At 39.6% G+C, this 16,685-nt stretch overlaps 1 protein-coding gene across 2 annotated transcripts in view; it reads right to left on the reverse strand.

The window, feature by feature from the left end:
• Positions 1–16,066, reverse strand: part of smarcad1b (SWI/SNF-related, matrix-associated actin-dependent regulator of chromatin, subfamily a, containing DEAD/H box 1 b) — a 35,256-nt gene extending 19,190 nt beyond the window's left edge. The window contains exons 1-13 of one of the 2 annotated variants that reach the window (XM_007257800.4): positions 15,616–16,066; positions 14,370–14,505; positions 14,171–14,249; positions 13,133–13,175; positions 12,144–12,235; positions 8,505–8,603; positions 8,024–8,102; positions 3,630–4,081; positions 2,804–2,988; positions 1,824–1,914; positions 1,283–1,382; positions 1,104–1,163; positions 925–1,000 (exon numbers count right to left, since the gene is read on the reverse strand). In XM_007257800.4, coding sequence (XP_007257862.2) covers positions 925–1,000; positions 1,104–1,163; positions 1,283–1,382; positions 1,824–1,914; positions 2,804–2,988; positions 3,630–4,081; positions 8,024–8,102; positions 8,505–8,603; positions 12,144–12,235; positions 13,133–13,175; positions 14,171–14,249; positions 14,370–14,505; positions 15,616–15,640 — 1,517 coding nt within the window. In that variant the 5' untranslated portion in view covers positions 15,641–16,066. Of the gene's footprint in view, positions 1–924; positions 1,001–1,103; positions 1,164–1,282; positions 1,383–1,823; positions 1,915–2,803; positions 2,989–3,629; positions 4,082–8,023; positions 8,103–8,504; positions 8,604–12,143; positions 12,275–13,132; positions 13,176–14,170; positions 14,250–14,369; positions 14,506–15,615 lie in introns of both variants that reach the window. The other variant, XM_015608016.3, reaches the window with a different exon arrangement.
• Positions 16,067–16,685: the final 619 nt, after the last annotated feature.

A 16,685-nucleotide genomic window follows, 5' to 3' on the forward strand; every position in this document is an offset into this window, starting at 1 on the left:
CTTGTCCAGAAATGCATGTGTACAGCTGCTAAAGAGGAGGCGCTCAAAAAATAAAGCGTGATGATTTGTATTTACTGCAGTTAAGGTAACGACAATTTAACTATTCCCCACCTGTCGGGGAGCCCATGAACAAAAGAAAAAAACAATTCTCGTAATATACTAAATAAATGGAGAGAAGCAAGTTAATCTTCCATCTATTTCTACTATATCTTAGGTATAACTTTTCTCAGGCTCTTTCCAACCACATGTTTTACTCCAGCACAGTTTATCAAAATACAGACCTAAATACAGTGCAAAGCACTAGCCTGCCCTTTTTATGTATCCATGGCCATATATTCCCGATTTTTAAGTCGTTAGCTGGCATCAACCGCCATACAACAAGATAACACTGTAATATAATGGCATAATGAAGAAAAATGCTTAGTTTTTTTAAAGTATATGGACACGTGTGGACAGGGTATTTGACTGTTTGCATTATGCCAGGTTCACACTACACGATTTTAGCCCAGTTTTTCTTTGAGCGCCAACAAAAACTCCCTCACACAGGCATGCCAGATATCTGACCCAGTTGGCGACTGGGAGCCAGGAGCAGTGGCTACATACTGCCAATGCAATTACGGAGAAAGAGAGAATCCCGGGTCCAAAACACACCCTGTGCAATGTAATTTGTGACTCCTTGTTGCTGATCAGTCATGTAGTGTGAAAGTCTCAACAATTGAAAGACTCGCAATTACAGCACAACCAGTCGAGTTGTGTGAACAGCACAATGACTGATGACTCAAAAAGTCGAAAATTGTGAACCGGTCATGCAAACGGCCATTATTGTCCATATAGATGCTGAATTAAGCCTAAAGATGTTAAATATTGTGAATTTAGGGGTTTAAATACAATAAGACCCATAAAATAAAAGTGTATCTGACTCACGTTGAGACGATGATGTTATAGTCCACCATTTCATTCAGAATCTCGTAGCGGACACATCTTCGCTCCTCAATAGACCCTACAGAGAAACATATACTGTAGATCTCAAAAAAAAAAAAAAAAAAAAAAAACACAAAAATCACTATATTACATCTAATGCTTTGCTAAAAAATCAGACTTACCATAATAAACCAGCACTTTCAAGCTTGGGCACCAGAGATTCAGCTCCCGAACCCAATTATCTGCCAACAGAAGCACAGTCATGTGTAGAAACGTATAAAGAGATGTAAAAAAAGTGGAATTAGAGCCAGAAAGACAATGCAATCATTTGTCCAACATTATTTACAAATTACATTCTCACCCAGAGTGGAGGAAGGTACTGTGATGAGATGTGGTCCAGGGTTCCCCTCCTGATACAGGTGGGCCAGGAACGAAATGGCCTGGATGGTTTTCCCCAAACCCTATAAACCACCCAACACACACTACAGGTTTACACAATGAAGAACTACAGACGAATAAATGCATACAGATCAGGCAGATTGGAGAACTAGTATCCTGTCCCATGACTTTTGCCATGTCCCACAGATGCTAAGATATGCTGCACTGATATGTGGGAGGGGTCTATTAGCCTTCTATGGTGCATTTCCGGTACAGTCTTCAGTGTTCAACCTCACTCGTTAGAGAACACCTCACACTTGCTATCACATCCCAGGTGGTTGCTAAGGTATTAAGTGATTAAGTGGTGGTCGTAAAGGTATTGAAAGGTGGATAAGAGGCGGTTGCTATCGTATCCCAGGTGATATTTATCTTTAATGTTTAATTTCCCTGTAAAATATATAATAATATGTAATATAATTCCTCTTCAATTTGTATTATTAAGAAAGGTGGTTGTGAGGTCTTACCATCTCATCTGCAAGGATCCCACTCAGCTCGTTCTGGTGAAGGAGGACCAGCCAGTTAAGGCCAATCAGCTGATAAGGTTTCAAATGGAATCTGAACACAGATAACAGAAAACTTGTCATCATGTCATCAATGGACTTCAATCAGTCAAATAAAACAAAATCTTAAATCTTAAAGAGAAGACATTTTGTGATGCAGTATTAATTTAATGCAGAAAATTGCATTTTAGATTTTTCAGCAACATATGCTACCTTCAAGACCACATCTTTTCCAGGGACACCCATGCACTATTCAACAAGACAAGGCTAAATCACATGCTGCACACAATAATATATAACTATACTGTTACAAGATCTAACCGACAAATTAAAGAAAAAAATCTTTAAGGAATAAACCTCTTGGCGCGGTTAGTGTGTAATGATAATGCTGCTCCAGCAGTGCTAGCCAGGGTTAGCAGTAGGCTACAGTCCGATATACTAACCTCTGAATGGCGAAAGAGCTAGCACTTAGCAGGTAACGCTAATACTGCTTCAGTCTCCAGTCTCGGTGCTGGAGAACTAAACTGAAACTCCTGTATAATGCTGTACTTCAGTGAAATGGCTTTACTGCTCCTTAATACCTGACTGGTAGAATTTGTAATACATAAAGGCGCACCGGATTATAAGGGGCACTGACAATTTTTGGGAAAATTAAAGCATTTTAAGTGCACCTTATAGTGTGAAAAATAAAATAAAAACACTGCAGGTGTGTCCAAACTTTGGAGTGCTACTGTACATCCAACTGAAATGCTATAAGTACCAAACCCTATTCAACAGATTGTCCCAGTTAAAAATAAATAAATAAATAAATATTCAGTTTATTTAATCATTTTCTATGTATTTCTATGGTTCTTGGCTCATAAGCTCTGACCTTTAAAGCTACCATTGCCTTATTAATCTCTATATAATTCCACTGTTACATAAAATACACATTAAAAACCCACGCGCTGTTGAGGATGTGTGGTTGGACCATTGAGCCCTGACCCTTCTGCACCACTTCAGTCATCCTCCGGGAAATGTCCTCGCACTTTCCCATCAGGCCTTGCACCACCTCCCTTTCTCTCAGGACCTCCCGACAGCCGGCGAGGAGCTCATTCGAGAGTCCGTTCCCTCTGTGAAGAACTTCGTCCTGAGAAAGATTTAAAAACAGATTGTTAAAAAGTATCTTTCTGAATTTCTCTGACAGTGAGAACGTGATCATGTGCGAAAGTTAGACCTTCGGCTGCTGATGGAGAAGCAGCATGACCTACTGTACTCTCTCTCGGACTCTGGCTGCTGATGGAGAAGCAGCATGACCTGCTGTACTCTCTCTTTCTCTTTCTCTCTCTCTCTCTCAGAATCTGGCTGCTAATGGAGAAGCAGCATGACCTACTGTACTCTCTCTCTCTCTCGGATTCTGGCTGCTGATGGAGAAGCAGCATGATCTTCTTTTCTCTCTCTCTCGGACTCTGGCTGCTGATGGAGAAGCAGCATAACCTCCTTTTCTTTCTCTCTCGGACTTTGGCTGCTGATTGAGAAGTAGCATGACCTTCTTTTCTCTCTCTCTCTGACTCTGGCTGCTGATGGAGAAGCAGCATAAACTACTGTACTCTCTTTATCAGACTCTGGCTGCTGATGGAGAAGCAGCATGACCTACTGTGCTCTCTCTCAGACTCCGGCTGCTGATGGAAGCACTTCTCTAAATTCTAATCTAAAAATAATGCAGTATGAACAGCAAAAAACACAACAAATCGAACTTGATGAGAGAAAATTGCGAGACTAGCTCCTCACCAGATCGTTCCACGTTTTATACGGTCTCAGTTCCACAATCTTCTGAGCTTTCTTCAGGGAGCAGCCGGCGATTAGCGTTAGCTCATCCACTGTGGCGTTCTGAAAGAAGTTCAGTATCTGACCCTTCACTCTCGGCAGCGTTTCGTCTGGCTGGTCCGAGTCAGAGTCTGAGTCTAAGCCTCGGGGCGATTCCTCAAAGTCGCTGGCATTGTCCTCAGAGCTGGTGTCCTGCTTCCTGCTCTCCGGCGCTGGACGTCTCCTCTTGCGGGTCTCTTTGGTTCCGTTGAGAGGTCTGTGTGGTTCAGGCTGTGGTGTAGATCTGACGGTTCTGGCGGGAGGCTGGAGCGCTGGAACTGGCTGTGGTACAGAAGTGCTGGGATTTGGATTCTTAATCTCACGTTTTGGAGCTGAAGATGCTTCGGACTCGTCACTGCTGGACTCAACTGCTGCGGCTGGAAACAGAGGAAACGGGTGAACATCTCAGAGGAAGTAAGTACTGGTAGTATTTGATTTAATGCGATTCATTATGAAACTAAATAAAACAAAAAACGTGGATTAATTGTATCAATTAAATCACTAGAAGCAAACCAGATAAGAATCATGAATATTTTGATTATGACTCAATTAGCCAATTATCCATTTATATGCATGATTTATGCTTTAATTTTATTCTGATTCTTCAGGAAACAATTTATTTTACAATAAATTATTTAATTCATTCGCAGTTCAATAGGAAGAATTTTAATGTGTCATATGTTTTGATTTGGTCTTAATTCAGCAGCAAGCAATTCAATGCATAATAGATGATATTAACATTAATATTGAATATACTGTGTGTGTATATATGATTCAACCTAATAATAAATCTTTAGTAACGATTCAATGCATCATAAATGATTCAACTTAATTAAGATTCTTTAAGACAGCATTTGATGAATCATATTAGTGATATTAGATTCAACTACAAATCTTTATGGAACAGAGCAGTGAATAATAAATGATTCAATCTGATTCAATTCTTTAGAACAGCTAATTTGATTAATCCTAATTAGCTGGATTTAATTACATTTTCTTAGCAATTATTCTATTTAATCAAAAGATTCATTAGGACAGAGTTTGATATTTTATAATTCATTAAATTTAACTACAGTTCATTAGGGAACAGTCCAATGCATCATAAATGATTCAATTTGATTAGGATTGTTTAATGAAACATAAATAACTGGATTTAAATACAGTAATTTAGGCAAAAAAAATATGCATTGTAAATGATTAAATTTGATTAAAATTCCATAGGGGAAAAGCTGATGCATCATATTTATTAGATTTAATTACAGTTCTTTATGGACATGTTCATTGCATCATAAAAGATTCAATCTGTTTAAGAATCATTAGGACAGGGTTTGATACTTTATGAATCATTTGATTCCACTACAGTTCTTAAGGGAACTGTCCAATGCTTCATAAATGATTCAATATGATAAGACTCTTTAAATTAATTTATTACATTCAATTAAAATATTCAAATAAAATTGAATCAATTTGATTAAGACTCTGTAGAAAGGAATCTGATGCATCATGTTTAACAAGATTCAGTTACAGTTCAGGGCATCATAAATGATTTACGCTTCTTTAGGAAAGAATTTGATACATACTAAGTGATTCAGTTACAGTTACATAGGAATCCTATACTTGTGCATTAAGAATGATTTAGTTTGATTAGGATTCTTTAGTGAACGAGTCAAAAGAGTGCACCACTGATTAGTTTGACCCAATAATACAGATAAACTAGATTGCAGTGCTATGGTATGTGGTGGTTGCTATGGTTTTGCTAATTGCTTGCTAAAGTGTTGCTAGGTGGTTGCTAATGAGTTTCTATGGTATCCATGGTGGTTGCTATGGTGTTGGTAAGTGGTTGCTATGTGGTTGCTAAGGTTTTTCTAAGTTGCTGCTGAGCGGTTGCTAGGTGGATGCTACACTCTAAGAAATATAAGTACAGATTTGTACTTAAAAGAGTACAAAGCTTGTCGCTGGGGCTGTACCTTATATTGAGGCACAAAAAAGTACCTTTCAGTGAAGGTCCTTTTTTGTACCCATGGTTTTTGTGGCAGTAAAGATCATAAAGATTATAAACATTATCATCAACTAAATATGGCTCAAAAACTTGATGATACAAAATTGTCTGGCTTTCAAATAAAAAATGTGCAATTTAAATATATATTGTTCATTAGTACAGTGATGCAGAATACTGAATGTACCCTTTGGCTGGTTAAATGGTACAAATTTGTACTTATTGCTGTTAGAAATGACTTTGTACTTCAGAGGGAACAAATCTGACCCCGTAAAGACCAATATTGTACCTTTGAGGGTACAATTATAAAGAGTGTACCTTCGAGTACAAAAAAGTACTCATATCGTACCTCTGTTTTTTAGAGTGTAAGGTGTTGCTAGGGTATCTGTGGTGGTTTCTATGGTGTTGCTGAGCGGTTGCTAGGTGGATGCTAAGGTGTTGCTAAGATATCCATGGTGGTTGCTATGTGGTTGGTAACTGGTTGCTAAGGTGTTGCTATGGTATCCATGGTGGTTGCTATGGTGTTAGTAAGTGGTTGCTAAGGTGTTGCTATGGTATCAGCGCATGGTCAAAGCAAGTATAGTTCATACAATAGTCGAATGCAGAATTCTTTATGTGTAGAAATACATTTATTTTGGCCTAGTAATGTCTGCAAATTTTATTAAAAACACTATTATAATTAATTAATAATTAACTAATTAATTAATGGCCACGTTATTTCATAATTTTAAATAATTTTATACGCTATTACAGGTATTCAGCACAGTCCTGGAGGAGCTCAGCCAATTTCTTCAGCCTTCCAGTGCTAAACAAACCTGAGACAGTTAATCAGAGCTGCACGGTCAGGTGGTTGCTAAGGTGTTGCTAAGGTATCCATGGTGGTTGCTATGCAGCTGGTAAGTGATAGGTGGTTGCTTAGGTGTTGCTAGGGTATCTGTGGTGGTTGCTATGGTGTTGTTGAGAGGTTGCGAGGTGGATGCTAAGGTGTTGCTAAGGTATCCATGGTGGTTGCTATATGATTGGTAAGAGGTTGCTAAGGCGTTGCTAGGGTATCTGTGGTGGTTGCTATGGTGTTGCTAACTGGTTGCTAAGGTGTTGCTATGGTATCCATGGTGGTTGCTATGGTGTTGGTCAGTGGTTGCTAAGCTGTTGCTAGGGTACCTGTGGTGGTCAGAGCAAGTATAGTTCATACAATAGTGGAATACAGAACTCTTTATGTGTAGAAATATATTTATTTTGGCCTAGTAATGTCTGCAATTTTTTATTAAAAACACTATTATAATTAATTAATAATTAACTAATTAATTAATAGCCAAGTTACAGGTATTCAGCACAGTTCTGGAGGAGCTCAGCCAATTTCTTCAGCCTTCCAGTGCTAAACAAACCTGAGACAGTTAATCGGAGCTGCACGGTCAGGTGTGCCGACGCTGGAACCGAGCCAATTTAAACTGGCTGGGTTCAACAGCTCTGCCCTGATACACTGGTCCGTATGTTATTAAAGTTGCAGGCAGGAAATGCTGAAGCAGCAGCCCGGTCTCTGTGGACCCGGCGGAGTTTTACTGAGATACAGCGCAGTAAACATGCAGAGAACAGCCGTCTATAACTCTCACACATCAGCTGCAGTAACGGCTGACCTACCACTCACTTACAATAGGTACTCTGCAATTATGGAGCGGAACATAAATGCATCCTGCCTTTAACTCTATTTGCTGCACACATTCACTGTGGCATTGTTTTAATAAGCTTCTGCAATGTCACAAGATTTATTTCAATCCAGTGTTGCGTTAATTTAATTTTTCACCAAGATCTTGTAGCAGCATTGATGATGGTAGAGTCTGACCGCTGCAAAAAAAAGGGCTCTTCTCCATCCAGCAGATCCTAAAGATTCTCAATGAGGTTAAGATCTGGACTCTGTGGTGAAATCTCTCAATCCATGTGTAAAAATGATGATGCTCCCTGAATCACTCTTTCACAATTCCTGCACCATTAATCCTGACATTGTCATCTTGGATTGGAATATGGCCATGCCATCAGGGAAGAAAAAAATCTGCAGCATCAACCACACATCATTTACTTACTATTCAGGTGGGGACTTTTTGTTTTTTAGCCAGGCAGTGCATCTGCACATTGTTTAATACTTACCTTATATACAGACCTGCCACCCTTATTAAAACAATATTTTGCACTATGAAATTGAAAAAATGTGTTTATAAAATTCTTATATTGTACTAGCCTGCGCTGCTTAAGATATATATATATATATATATATATATATATATATATATATATATATATATATATAAAGCATGTCTCAAATCCTTACCGTTGTCAGAGAACATTATCAGAGCCTCCAGGGCATCTTCTATGATCCAGCAGTGTTCATGAAGAACATCCCTGAGCTCCTAGAACCACACAAACCACACACATGAGACATGTTACATATTCTACTAAAGAATTACAGAATTCAGACTAGATTGTTCCACATTATAGATAAAATAAGGTTTAGTAAAGTACAGACAATCGGAACATAGATATAAACACAGTGAATAAAGCACAAATAATCTACTTGTAATTACCTCTATACATCACAACATGCATTTTTGTGTTCTGCCACATAATGGCTTTGAAAATATCTGACCCAGGGTCAAACTTATTTGCAGACCCCTGCTGTATAACATTAAAACAAACCCAAATAAACATAGAGTCAGTGGTCAGTGAGAGCATCTACCTGTAATTAACTCTATATAATATTAGAATACTAAACCCAAATAATCATAAAGTCAGAAATCAGTTACAGTGTTTACCTCCTTCACCAGGTTGGGGAATTTGCGCTGTAGCCGCTTCACCATGCTCTCCTGCTCTTTCCAGCTGGGCTCGGGACCCTCATCTGCAGAATCATCTGTCTGTATACAATATATAACAAAAACATGTGATCAAACTATATAAACTAGCAGAGCTGCATAGATATGATCAATTAAACAGTTACTTGATTGAGTAAGTATTGAGTGAGTCTTATTATATTTTTGTCATTTTAAGAACATTTTATACCACTGATATATTAACAACCTAATAGGATCATTATGCCCTTACACATTACTTCAGTGAACTTATATACTTAATAATTAAGAATAATCAAACACGGGATTTGAATAATTATACTTATCCATAGGGATGCATAATAAAAAAAACGAATTATGTGGGTAAGAAGTGACCTTTGCAGTTTATAGGAACACAGCAAACATGTGGACGAAAGTTCTGTGGTCAGATGAGTCAGAAATGTGAGGCAAAAAAGTTGCACTTGCTCATCCCACTGTGAAACATGGTGGTGGCAGCAGCATCATAATGCTGTGCGGATGCTTTTTTTCAGCAGGGACAGAGTTGGAAACTGGTCAGAGTTGGTGGGAAGATGAATGTGGCTAAATACAGTTCAATCCTGGAAGAAAACCTTTTGGAGGCTGTAAAAGACTTGAGGCCTTCCAGCAAGACAATGACCCTAAATATACAGCCAGAGCTTGAGTGAAATGGTCTAAATCAAAGAATGTTCATGTGTTATACTCTTATTTAAACACTTTTATATATATCCTAAATAATCTTTAAATAAAGTTAATTAAAATATAAATAAAATATTGAAATCTTGTTCATATATTGTCTTGTTTGTATAAGTCAACAATGTAATTACCATATAATAACAGGCCTAGACTAACAGTTGATAGATAAATCTAACAAATTACAAGCCGTACACAGCAGTCACAGGCATGCACAACACACCCACCCCTTACACACACACACACACACACACACACACACACGTCATCCCCCTCATAAGATCGACCAAGACAAGTGACAAATAAGCTGACGAGGCGGCCGTACATCACGGCAGAACAGAAGATTAACTGCGGTTGGCATCCCACACGGGAAAGCAATAATGTTTGTGTCCTTGAGCTGCTTACCTAATTCAGTGCTGTCATTTGCAGCTTGGTACACAGCCTGTGTGTCATCACAGTACAGTACGCCAGTCTAATCAATCTCAATACTAAAGCTCATTTCATCATTATTCCTCCTCCACTGCTCCCTCGTTCAGCTCATCAGGTAATTATCAATCCCTTCCTGAGCCATACCTGGTGTGGCAGAGTGTGCACAACACAAAAGCAGCTGGGTTAGCTACAGGGGTTTGCCACACTAGGGGGCTTTTTTAACTGTGTGCAGTTGCCCCCTCTGCCCCCCACTCCAAGTGCAATCATGATTCTCTACTCAACACTTTTCTAAAGGTAAAGTATTTTTAACTTTGTTCCACAACAGCAATATCTTCTTTATAAAGCACCAGTCATTAGTTTGATCACACTTTAAAGTGTCAGTCTGTATTATTTTGTTTCTAAGCTGAAAGCAGAAGCATTTCTGGGTGCAGAAGGGATAAGTATTGCGTTTAACATATTCATTCTAAAAATGAATGGGGTGTCTGTTCGCTTTTCGCGGGAGTTCTTCTTCTGGCTACGTCACACATCTTTACGTTCCTCACGTCACATGTACAGCCTCTAAAAGAGGATCCGGCTCAGTTTTACTGAAAGCGAGCGGCTGGTGGAGCAATGGAGACTTCAGAAGAGGAAACTCAGAGCTCAGCAGCTCAACTCATAGTAAAACCAAAGAAACGAAGGAGTAAAGTTTCTGACTAAGCTCACTGCAAAGAGCTTTTAAAGCATTATGATGATGAAACTGGCCCTCATCAGGACCACCCCACGACCAGTGTTGGGCATGTTTCTTTGAAAAAGTAATTAGTTATAGTTACTTCTCCAAAAAGTTACTAGAGTTACTCCACTATAAAAAAACGAAAAACTCAAGACAACCAAAGACAATTATTAAGACGTGTAATACTGGAAAAAAAAACGGAAAAACGCGTCTTGGGATGAAATTAAACAAACCAAACCACACTCAAAGGAAAACTGTATATATAAACAAAACAAAAGAATGAACAACAATAACAATCTAATGACCGTTAAAATGGTATTAATATAACATTTTAACAGCTGGATCAAAAAGCTTCACAAAGGAGGAAAAGAGAAAACAGCAGAAACCGGAGCAGCTAAAGAGAGATTAACATCTTTAAAACGGAACTTAGCCTGTCCAACAATTCTCTCATTGACCTCTACAAGTTCTACAAATATCTAATAATTAAAAACATGTAACAGGCATTCCTATATCCTATAATATTCCTACCTGGAGTAAAGCTGTGGAACAGTGAAATGGTGATGATAGAAAGAGATAAAGCAACAGAGATGCACAGCAGAAACCGAATGAAGGCCTCAGACCCCGGCACAACACTGCCACGCCAATCACTGAATTGATTAGAGCACGTCCCTTGTGACTCACAGGCACACTTGCGCCTTTGTCTGTATGCGCGAAGTAAAAAAAAAAAAAAAAGTTCATTCAGCTGCTAAAGTAACATGCAGTAACGGGGTGTCGGAAATGGTAACGGCATTAGTAACACCGTTTATTTCAAGGCTGTTACTCCCATCACTGCCCACGACCGAAAGAGCAAGGGTTCCCTCTGTTGTACAGGATAAGTTCATCAGAGTTACCAGCCTGAAACATCACAAGTTAACAGCTCCCAGATAGAGCACCTAAATGCTTCAAAGCGTATTTTGGTTTGTTTAACACTTTTAAGTTACTACATTCCTTATGTGTTCCTTCATAGTCTGTATCACTTCACTATTCATTTACTATGTAGGACAAAACAAAAATATGTGTTTAAAAAAATATATGTTAAAAATAGCTTATATACCACTTCAGTTTCTGAATCAGTTCCTCTGATTTTGCTTTTTATAGGTTTATGTTAAATGAGTAAAATGAACATTGTTGTTTTATTCTATAAACTACAGACAACATTTCTCCCAAATTCCTTATAAATATATCGTCATTTAGAGCATTTATTTGCAAAAAATGAGAAATGGCTGAAATTACAAAAAGCTTTCAGACCTCAAATAATACAAAGAAAACAAGTTCATATTCATAAAGTTTTTCAGAAGAGTTCAGAAATCAATATTTGGTGGAATAACCCTGGTTTTTAATCAAAGTTTTCGTGCATCTTGGGATGTTCTTCTCCACCAGTCTTACACACTGCTTTTGGATAACTTTATGTTTTTTAATCCTGGTGCTAAAATTCAAGCAGTACAGCTTGGTTTGATGGCTTGTGATCATCCATCTTCCTCTTGTTTATATTGCAGAGTTTTTTTCCAAATTTGGTAAAATCAAGGAAACTCATCATTTTTAAGTGTTTTTTTTCCTTTCTGCCTTTATTTCGTTGCACTTTATTATTATCAGAATCCCCGCTGCTCAGGCCTGTTAACTTCGGTCTCACCCAGGACTCCGGAGTGTGAACCGGTGTGTGTGAGAGTCAGTCAGGCAGTCAGGTGTGTGTGAAGTTTAATCCAGCAGCAGTAACAGCTCACCTCTGACTCTCGCCTCTTCTTACAGCGCCGCGACGGGGATCTCTCCGGAGACCCATCACACTCCTCCTCCTCCTCCCGCTCACACACTCCATCTGAGACAAGACAGAAGAGTGTCAGCCTGTGGTCCGCACCTCAAAGCCAATCAATCCGTCAATCAATACCACCGGGACAGCCCTCAGCACAGCAGCCCTGTAGTTCAGAACTCCAGTCCAATCAGACGTATTGATGAGGACTAACTAATCAGCGCTGAGTTTACAGACAGCAGATAAAAGAGCATGAATTATGATCAAATCTCGCTCCAGCTGGGAGAGAAATCGGTCTACCATGATGCTTCTATAAGGCAGAAGCAGTGGAGCTTAGGGCTGCACCATATTGGAAAGATTTTACATTGCAAATATTCTTTTTTTCTCTATGATTTATATCGCAATATTAAACAATGCAGGGCCCCTGCCGTCACCAGCCCCACCCCCACCCACGTGCTGTGTCTCGCCTGGACCAATCACGAGCTGAGTCCGCGCCGAGCTCAACTTAAAACCTGAGGAAAACAGCCAACCAACATTAACAGTCCCTTTAATCAGGCATTTAAATGGCTTTTTAAAAGGTAAATAAGAGCGTTTTTCTAGAATTAGAAACGTGATTTCAGCTGTAACTGGAAATATCTGCACTGCAAAACTGTGCTGGACTGAGGTGCAAAGCTTTCCACACCTGCTCACGTTTACAAACACATGCCCAAGCATGTGGATGGAGGCCATGCGGTTACCTCGTGTTTACTCCTGCCCCCTCATGCTCCCCCTCCCTCTTGCGCTTCTCAGGCAGCAGCAGCCTGTCACTCACACAGACACAGAGACAGCGCTGTGTATCTACTTCTTGTGTCAAGAATGTGACTATTGCGCATGCGCACATCTCAATGACGATGACGATGCCTAAACGATATATTGTGTAGCCCTACTGTAGCTGGAATGAAGGGATTAAAATGATCTTAATAGTACCTTTATTGGTCGATGTCTCCTTCTCCTCTTCTTGTTTGGTCTCCTGAAATATAATTTAAAAAAGGGCAAGGGTTCAGTGAATGGAGCTTGCTCGCAAAAATGCTCTTCACAATTTCTTCTGAACTCCATTGGCCATATTTTAGCGATCTATATGCGAGTCGGTAACCGTGCACAGTGTGGCTTGATTTAGGGTGTTTCAGTGTGTCTTTGCTATTGTAATGACGGTACTAAGTACACCTTGAAACATGCAAAAGACATGTTTAAGTAATTCCCTTACTTAATTATGGCTGTGTTTTGGGTGTAATGTGAAATAAACCAATCAGAGAGTCACTTGCTTATCATTCCCTCAACTCATCCCCAACTCCTCAACTCATCCCCAACTCCTCAACTCATCCCCAACTCCCCAACTCATCCCCAACTCCTCCCCAACACCTCCCCAACTCCTCAACTCATCCCCAACTCCTCAACTCATCCCCACCTCCTCCCAAACCTCTAACTCATCCCCAACTCCCCAACTCATCCCCAACTCCTCAACTCATCCCCAACTCCCCAAATCCTGAACTTATCTCCAACTCCCCAACTCATCCCCAACTCATCCTCAACTCCTCCCCAACACCTCCCAAACACCTCCCAAACACCTCCCAAACACCTCCCCAACTCCTCAACTCATCCCCAATTCCTCCCAAAATTCTCAACTCATCCCCAATTCCTCAACTTATCTCCAACTCCTCCCCAAATCCTTAACTCAACCTCAAAACCTAACACATCCCCAACTCCTCAACTCATCCCCAACTCCTCAACTCATCCCAAAATCCTCAACTCATCCCCAACTCCTCCCCAAATCCTCAACTTATCTCCAACTCCTCCCCAAATCCCCAAATCCCCAAATCCTTAACTCAACCTCAAATCCTTAACTCAACCTCAAATCCTTAACTCATCCCCAAATCCTCAACTCATCCCTGTCTGTCTCATCAATTTGAGAATCTTGTACTGAAAATAAGTTTGTTTTATGTATTTTCAGTGTGACTTTTCCCTCACCTCTGATGATTCATCCTCTTCCTCTGAGAGTAACATCACCTCCTGAGCCGGAGTCACTTTGGTTTCGCTCCTTGTCGGCCTAAATGCCAAAACAAACCCCAGAATACATTAAACTCCAGACCAGCGCATTTCCTGCACGACATGACGAATGGAAAGCACCTGAGCGCAGCATCCACCTGAGACCGATTCATCATCTTACCCTTCCACCATCATAGAACTCCCCGATATCTCCAAGTCCGAATCTGAGCCCGATTCCACCCCTACAGCGCCGGAGGATCCGACAGCGCCGGGCCCTGAAGGACGCTTGGATTCTGGAGTTTCTGGCACTGCGGCGTCTGCAGAAAAACAACGGTTTAAATTTGTGAAGAAGATATAGTCACCATATACGACTCACTTACACTTACAGTAATGGAAATAACACAATAAGGTTTGATACTGATGACAGGTGAATCTTGTGATCCTGCATTTCAATTTAATTCACACTTTTTTATATATATTTGTTAGACAATAATTACATAAATTGTAGGAGTTTTCTTACTGCTTAACACAGAGTCTGTTTACAGATAAAATACTGCCTTTAAACATAGACACAATTAGCTTGTTGGTAACAGGGCAAGCCCTAACGGAATTCATTAATTGTGGTTGGTGAATTGCCATGTCAATCAACTGTGGAGCTTCAAAATGGCAATGGTAAATGGTGAAACTGGGGCAGTGAAATTGCAAATATATTTAGGTACAAAAAGTCCAAACCACTAAAGACATTATGGCAGATGATAAACACATAAATAATTACAACAGTGATGTATTATAAATCTGTCTGTGCCACTGTCTTCCAATCTATCTATTTCGTCTACCTATCTGTCTGTCTATCTATGTAAATAAGTTAAACCCATTTAGGTTAATAGGTTTTCCTCAATTTGTTAATTTATTGAGATTGTACACATATATAGTATGATAAATCAATAGCGTAATAATTGTGACAGTCCTACTAATGCAGGTGTGTTCACCTAAAGCATGTGGTCACCTGCACTGACTCTGGGGTGCCTAGGTCTCGCTGTCTAGCTTTCTTTCTGTCTCTCTTTCTCTCTATCTGTCTAATAAGGAATTATTCAGGATAATGGGTTTTCCTTGATAAATAAAATTATTGAGATTATTTCATATATTGTACAATAAATCGGTAGCATAATAATCGTGACAGGCCTAGGTCTATTTATCTATGTATATGTGTATCTATCTATCTATCTAGATAAACATTAATGTGTTAATACAGGTGTGATCACCTGGAGCATGGGGTCACCTGCACTGACCCTGGGAAGCCCAGGTGTAGTTAATTGGTTAAATTAACCCTTGCAACAGAAGTGTGACCTGCTATTTCAGGGTTAATGAATGTAAATGAGAAGAAATTCACATTTATACTGATTTAATATCACAGTAATGATGCCTACCGGTGGGCTCCTCATTGTTCCTCATTGTTCAAGTTGCAGACACTCAGTAAAGCCGGACCAGAACCACCATCAGCTCACCAGAACCGAACAGTCCACATTTTAATCCGCGCTGAAAGAAGAGTTTATAGCTGATTACAGGTCAGAGAGAAAAGAACCGGTTAGCTCAGCTCAGCTAACAAAGAATGCCATGTTTCTCCTGCTCCAATCTGGCAACCCGGCGAGACTAGCTAACACTAAAACCCCATTCAGTGTTTTTTTCTCTCCTCAAAAACCGACTAAAAATCACCTGCCCTGGCTCAGAGCCAGCTCTGAGATACTATAAACACACAGCGCACCAGTCTGCGGTGTGTCAATATAAAAATACACAGTAAAATCCGGCAAAATTACACTGAAAAAATCAGCTAGCGGTAACCTAGCCTTATTCCACACCCGCATTCAGCAAAGCCCGGCCGTTCTGCGTTGTGATTGGCTACTGGATCACACGGCTCTGACACAGGCGTGCGTCCACAAAGCGTTCAACCAATCGTGTGGCTGATGTTGCGAAAAGGGCGGGACGTGGCGGAAAACGGGCGGGAAAAAAATATTAAAGCGCCGCCGAAACATTTATTAGTACGGTGGCCGTTTTAGACCATATTTGTTTTTTTTCTTACAAAAACGCGTTTTCATTGTAGTTGTAGTTGTTTAACTCACTTCCAACAGACAGACACTGCCGTACTGTGCATACTGTACACTACACTAAAACACTGAAACCCTCTGAAACTTTCTGAAAGGGTTTTTTTGTTGGTTTTCTCCGTTTTTTTGTCTGCTTCATAATATTATTTTTTTTCACAATTTTGTTCATGATGTAACGATTTAATAATAAAAGCAACTACATCTAATAGCTTAAACAAGGCAAAGTGAACTGAACTGTAGCTCAACTAGGGCTATGTTTACACAGCGGGTACAAGTGAGCCAAAACCAAACTTTTTTATGTTTTCCACATTGTAAATTTAATATTGAACACTATATTAAAGCTATACAGGAACACACATTGCATTATTTTGTAAAAACAAAACATTTTAAAAACAGGA

Source organism: Astyanax mexicanus, chromosome 20 (assembly GCF_023375975.1).
Source record: "Astyanax mexicanus isolate ESR-SI-001 chromosome 20, AstMex3_surface, whole genome shotgun sequence".
NCBI lineage: Eukaryota > Metazoa > Chordata > Actinopteri > Characiformes > Acestrorhamphidae > Astyanax > Astyanax mexicanus.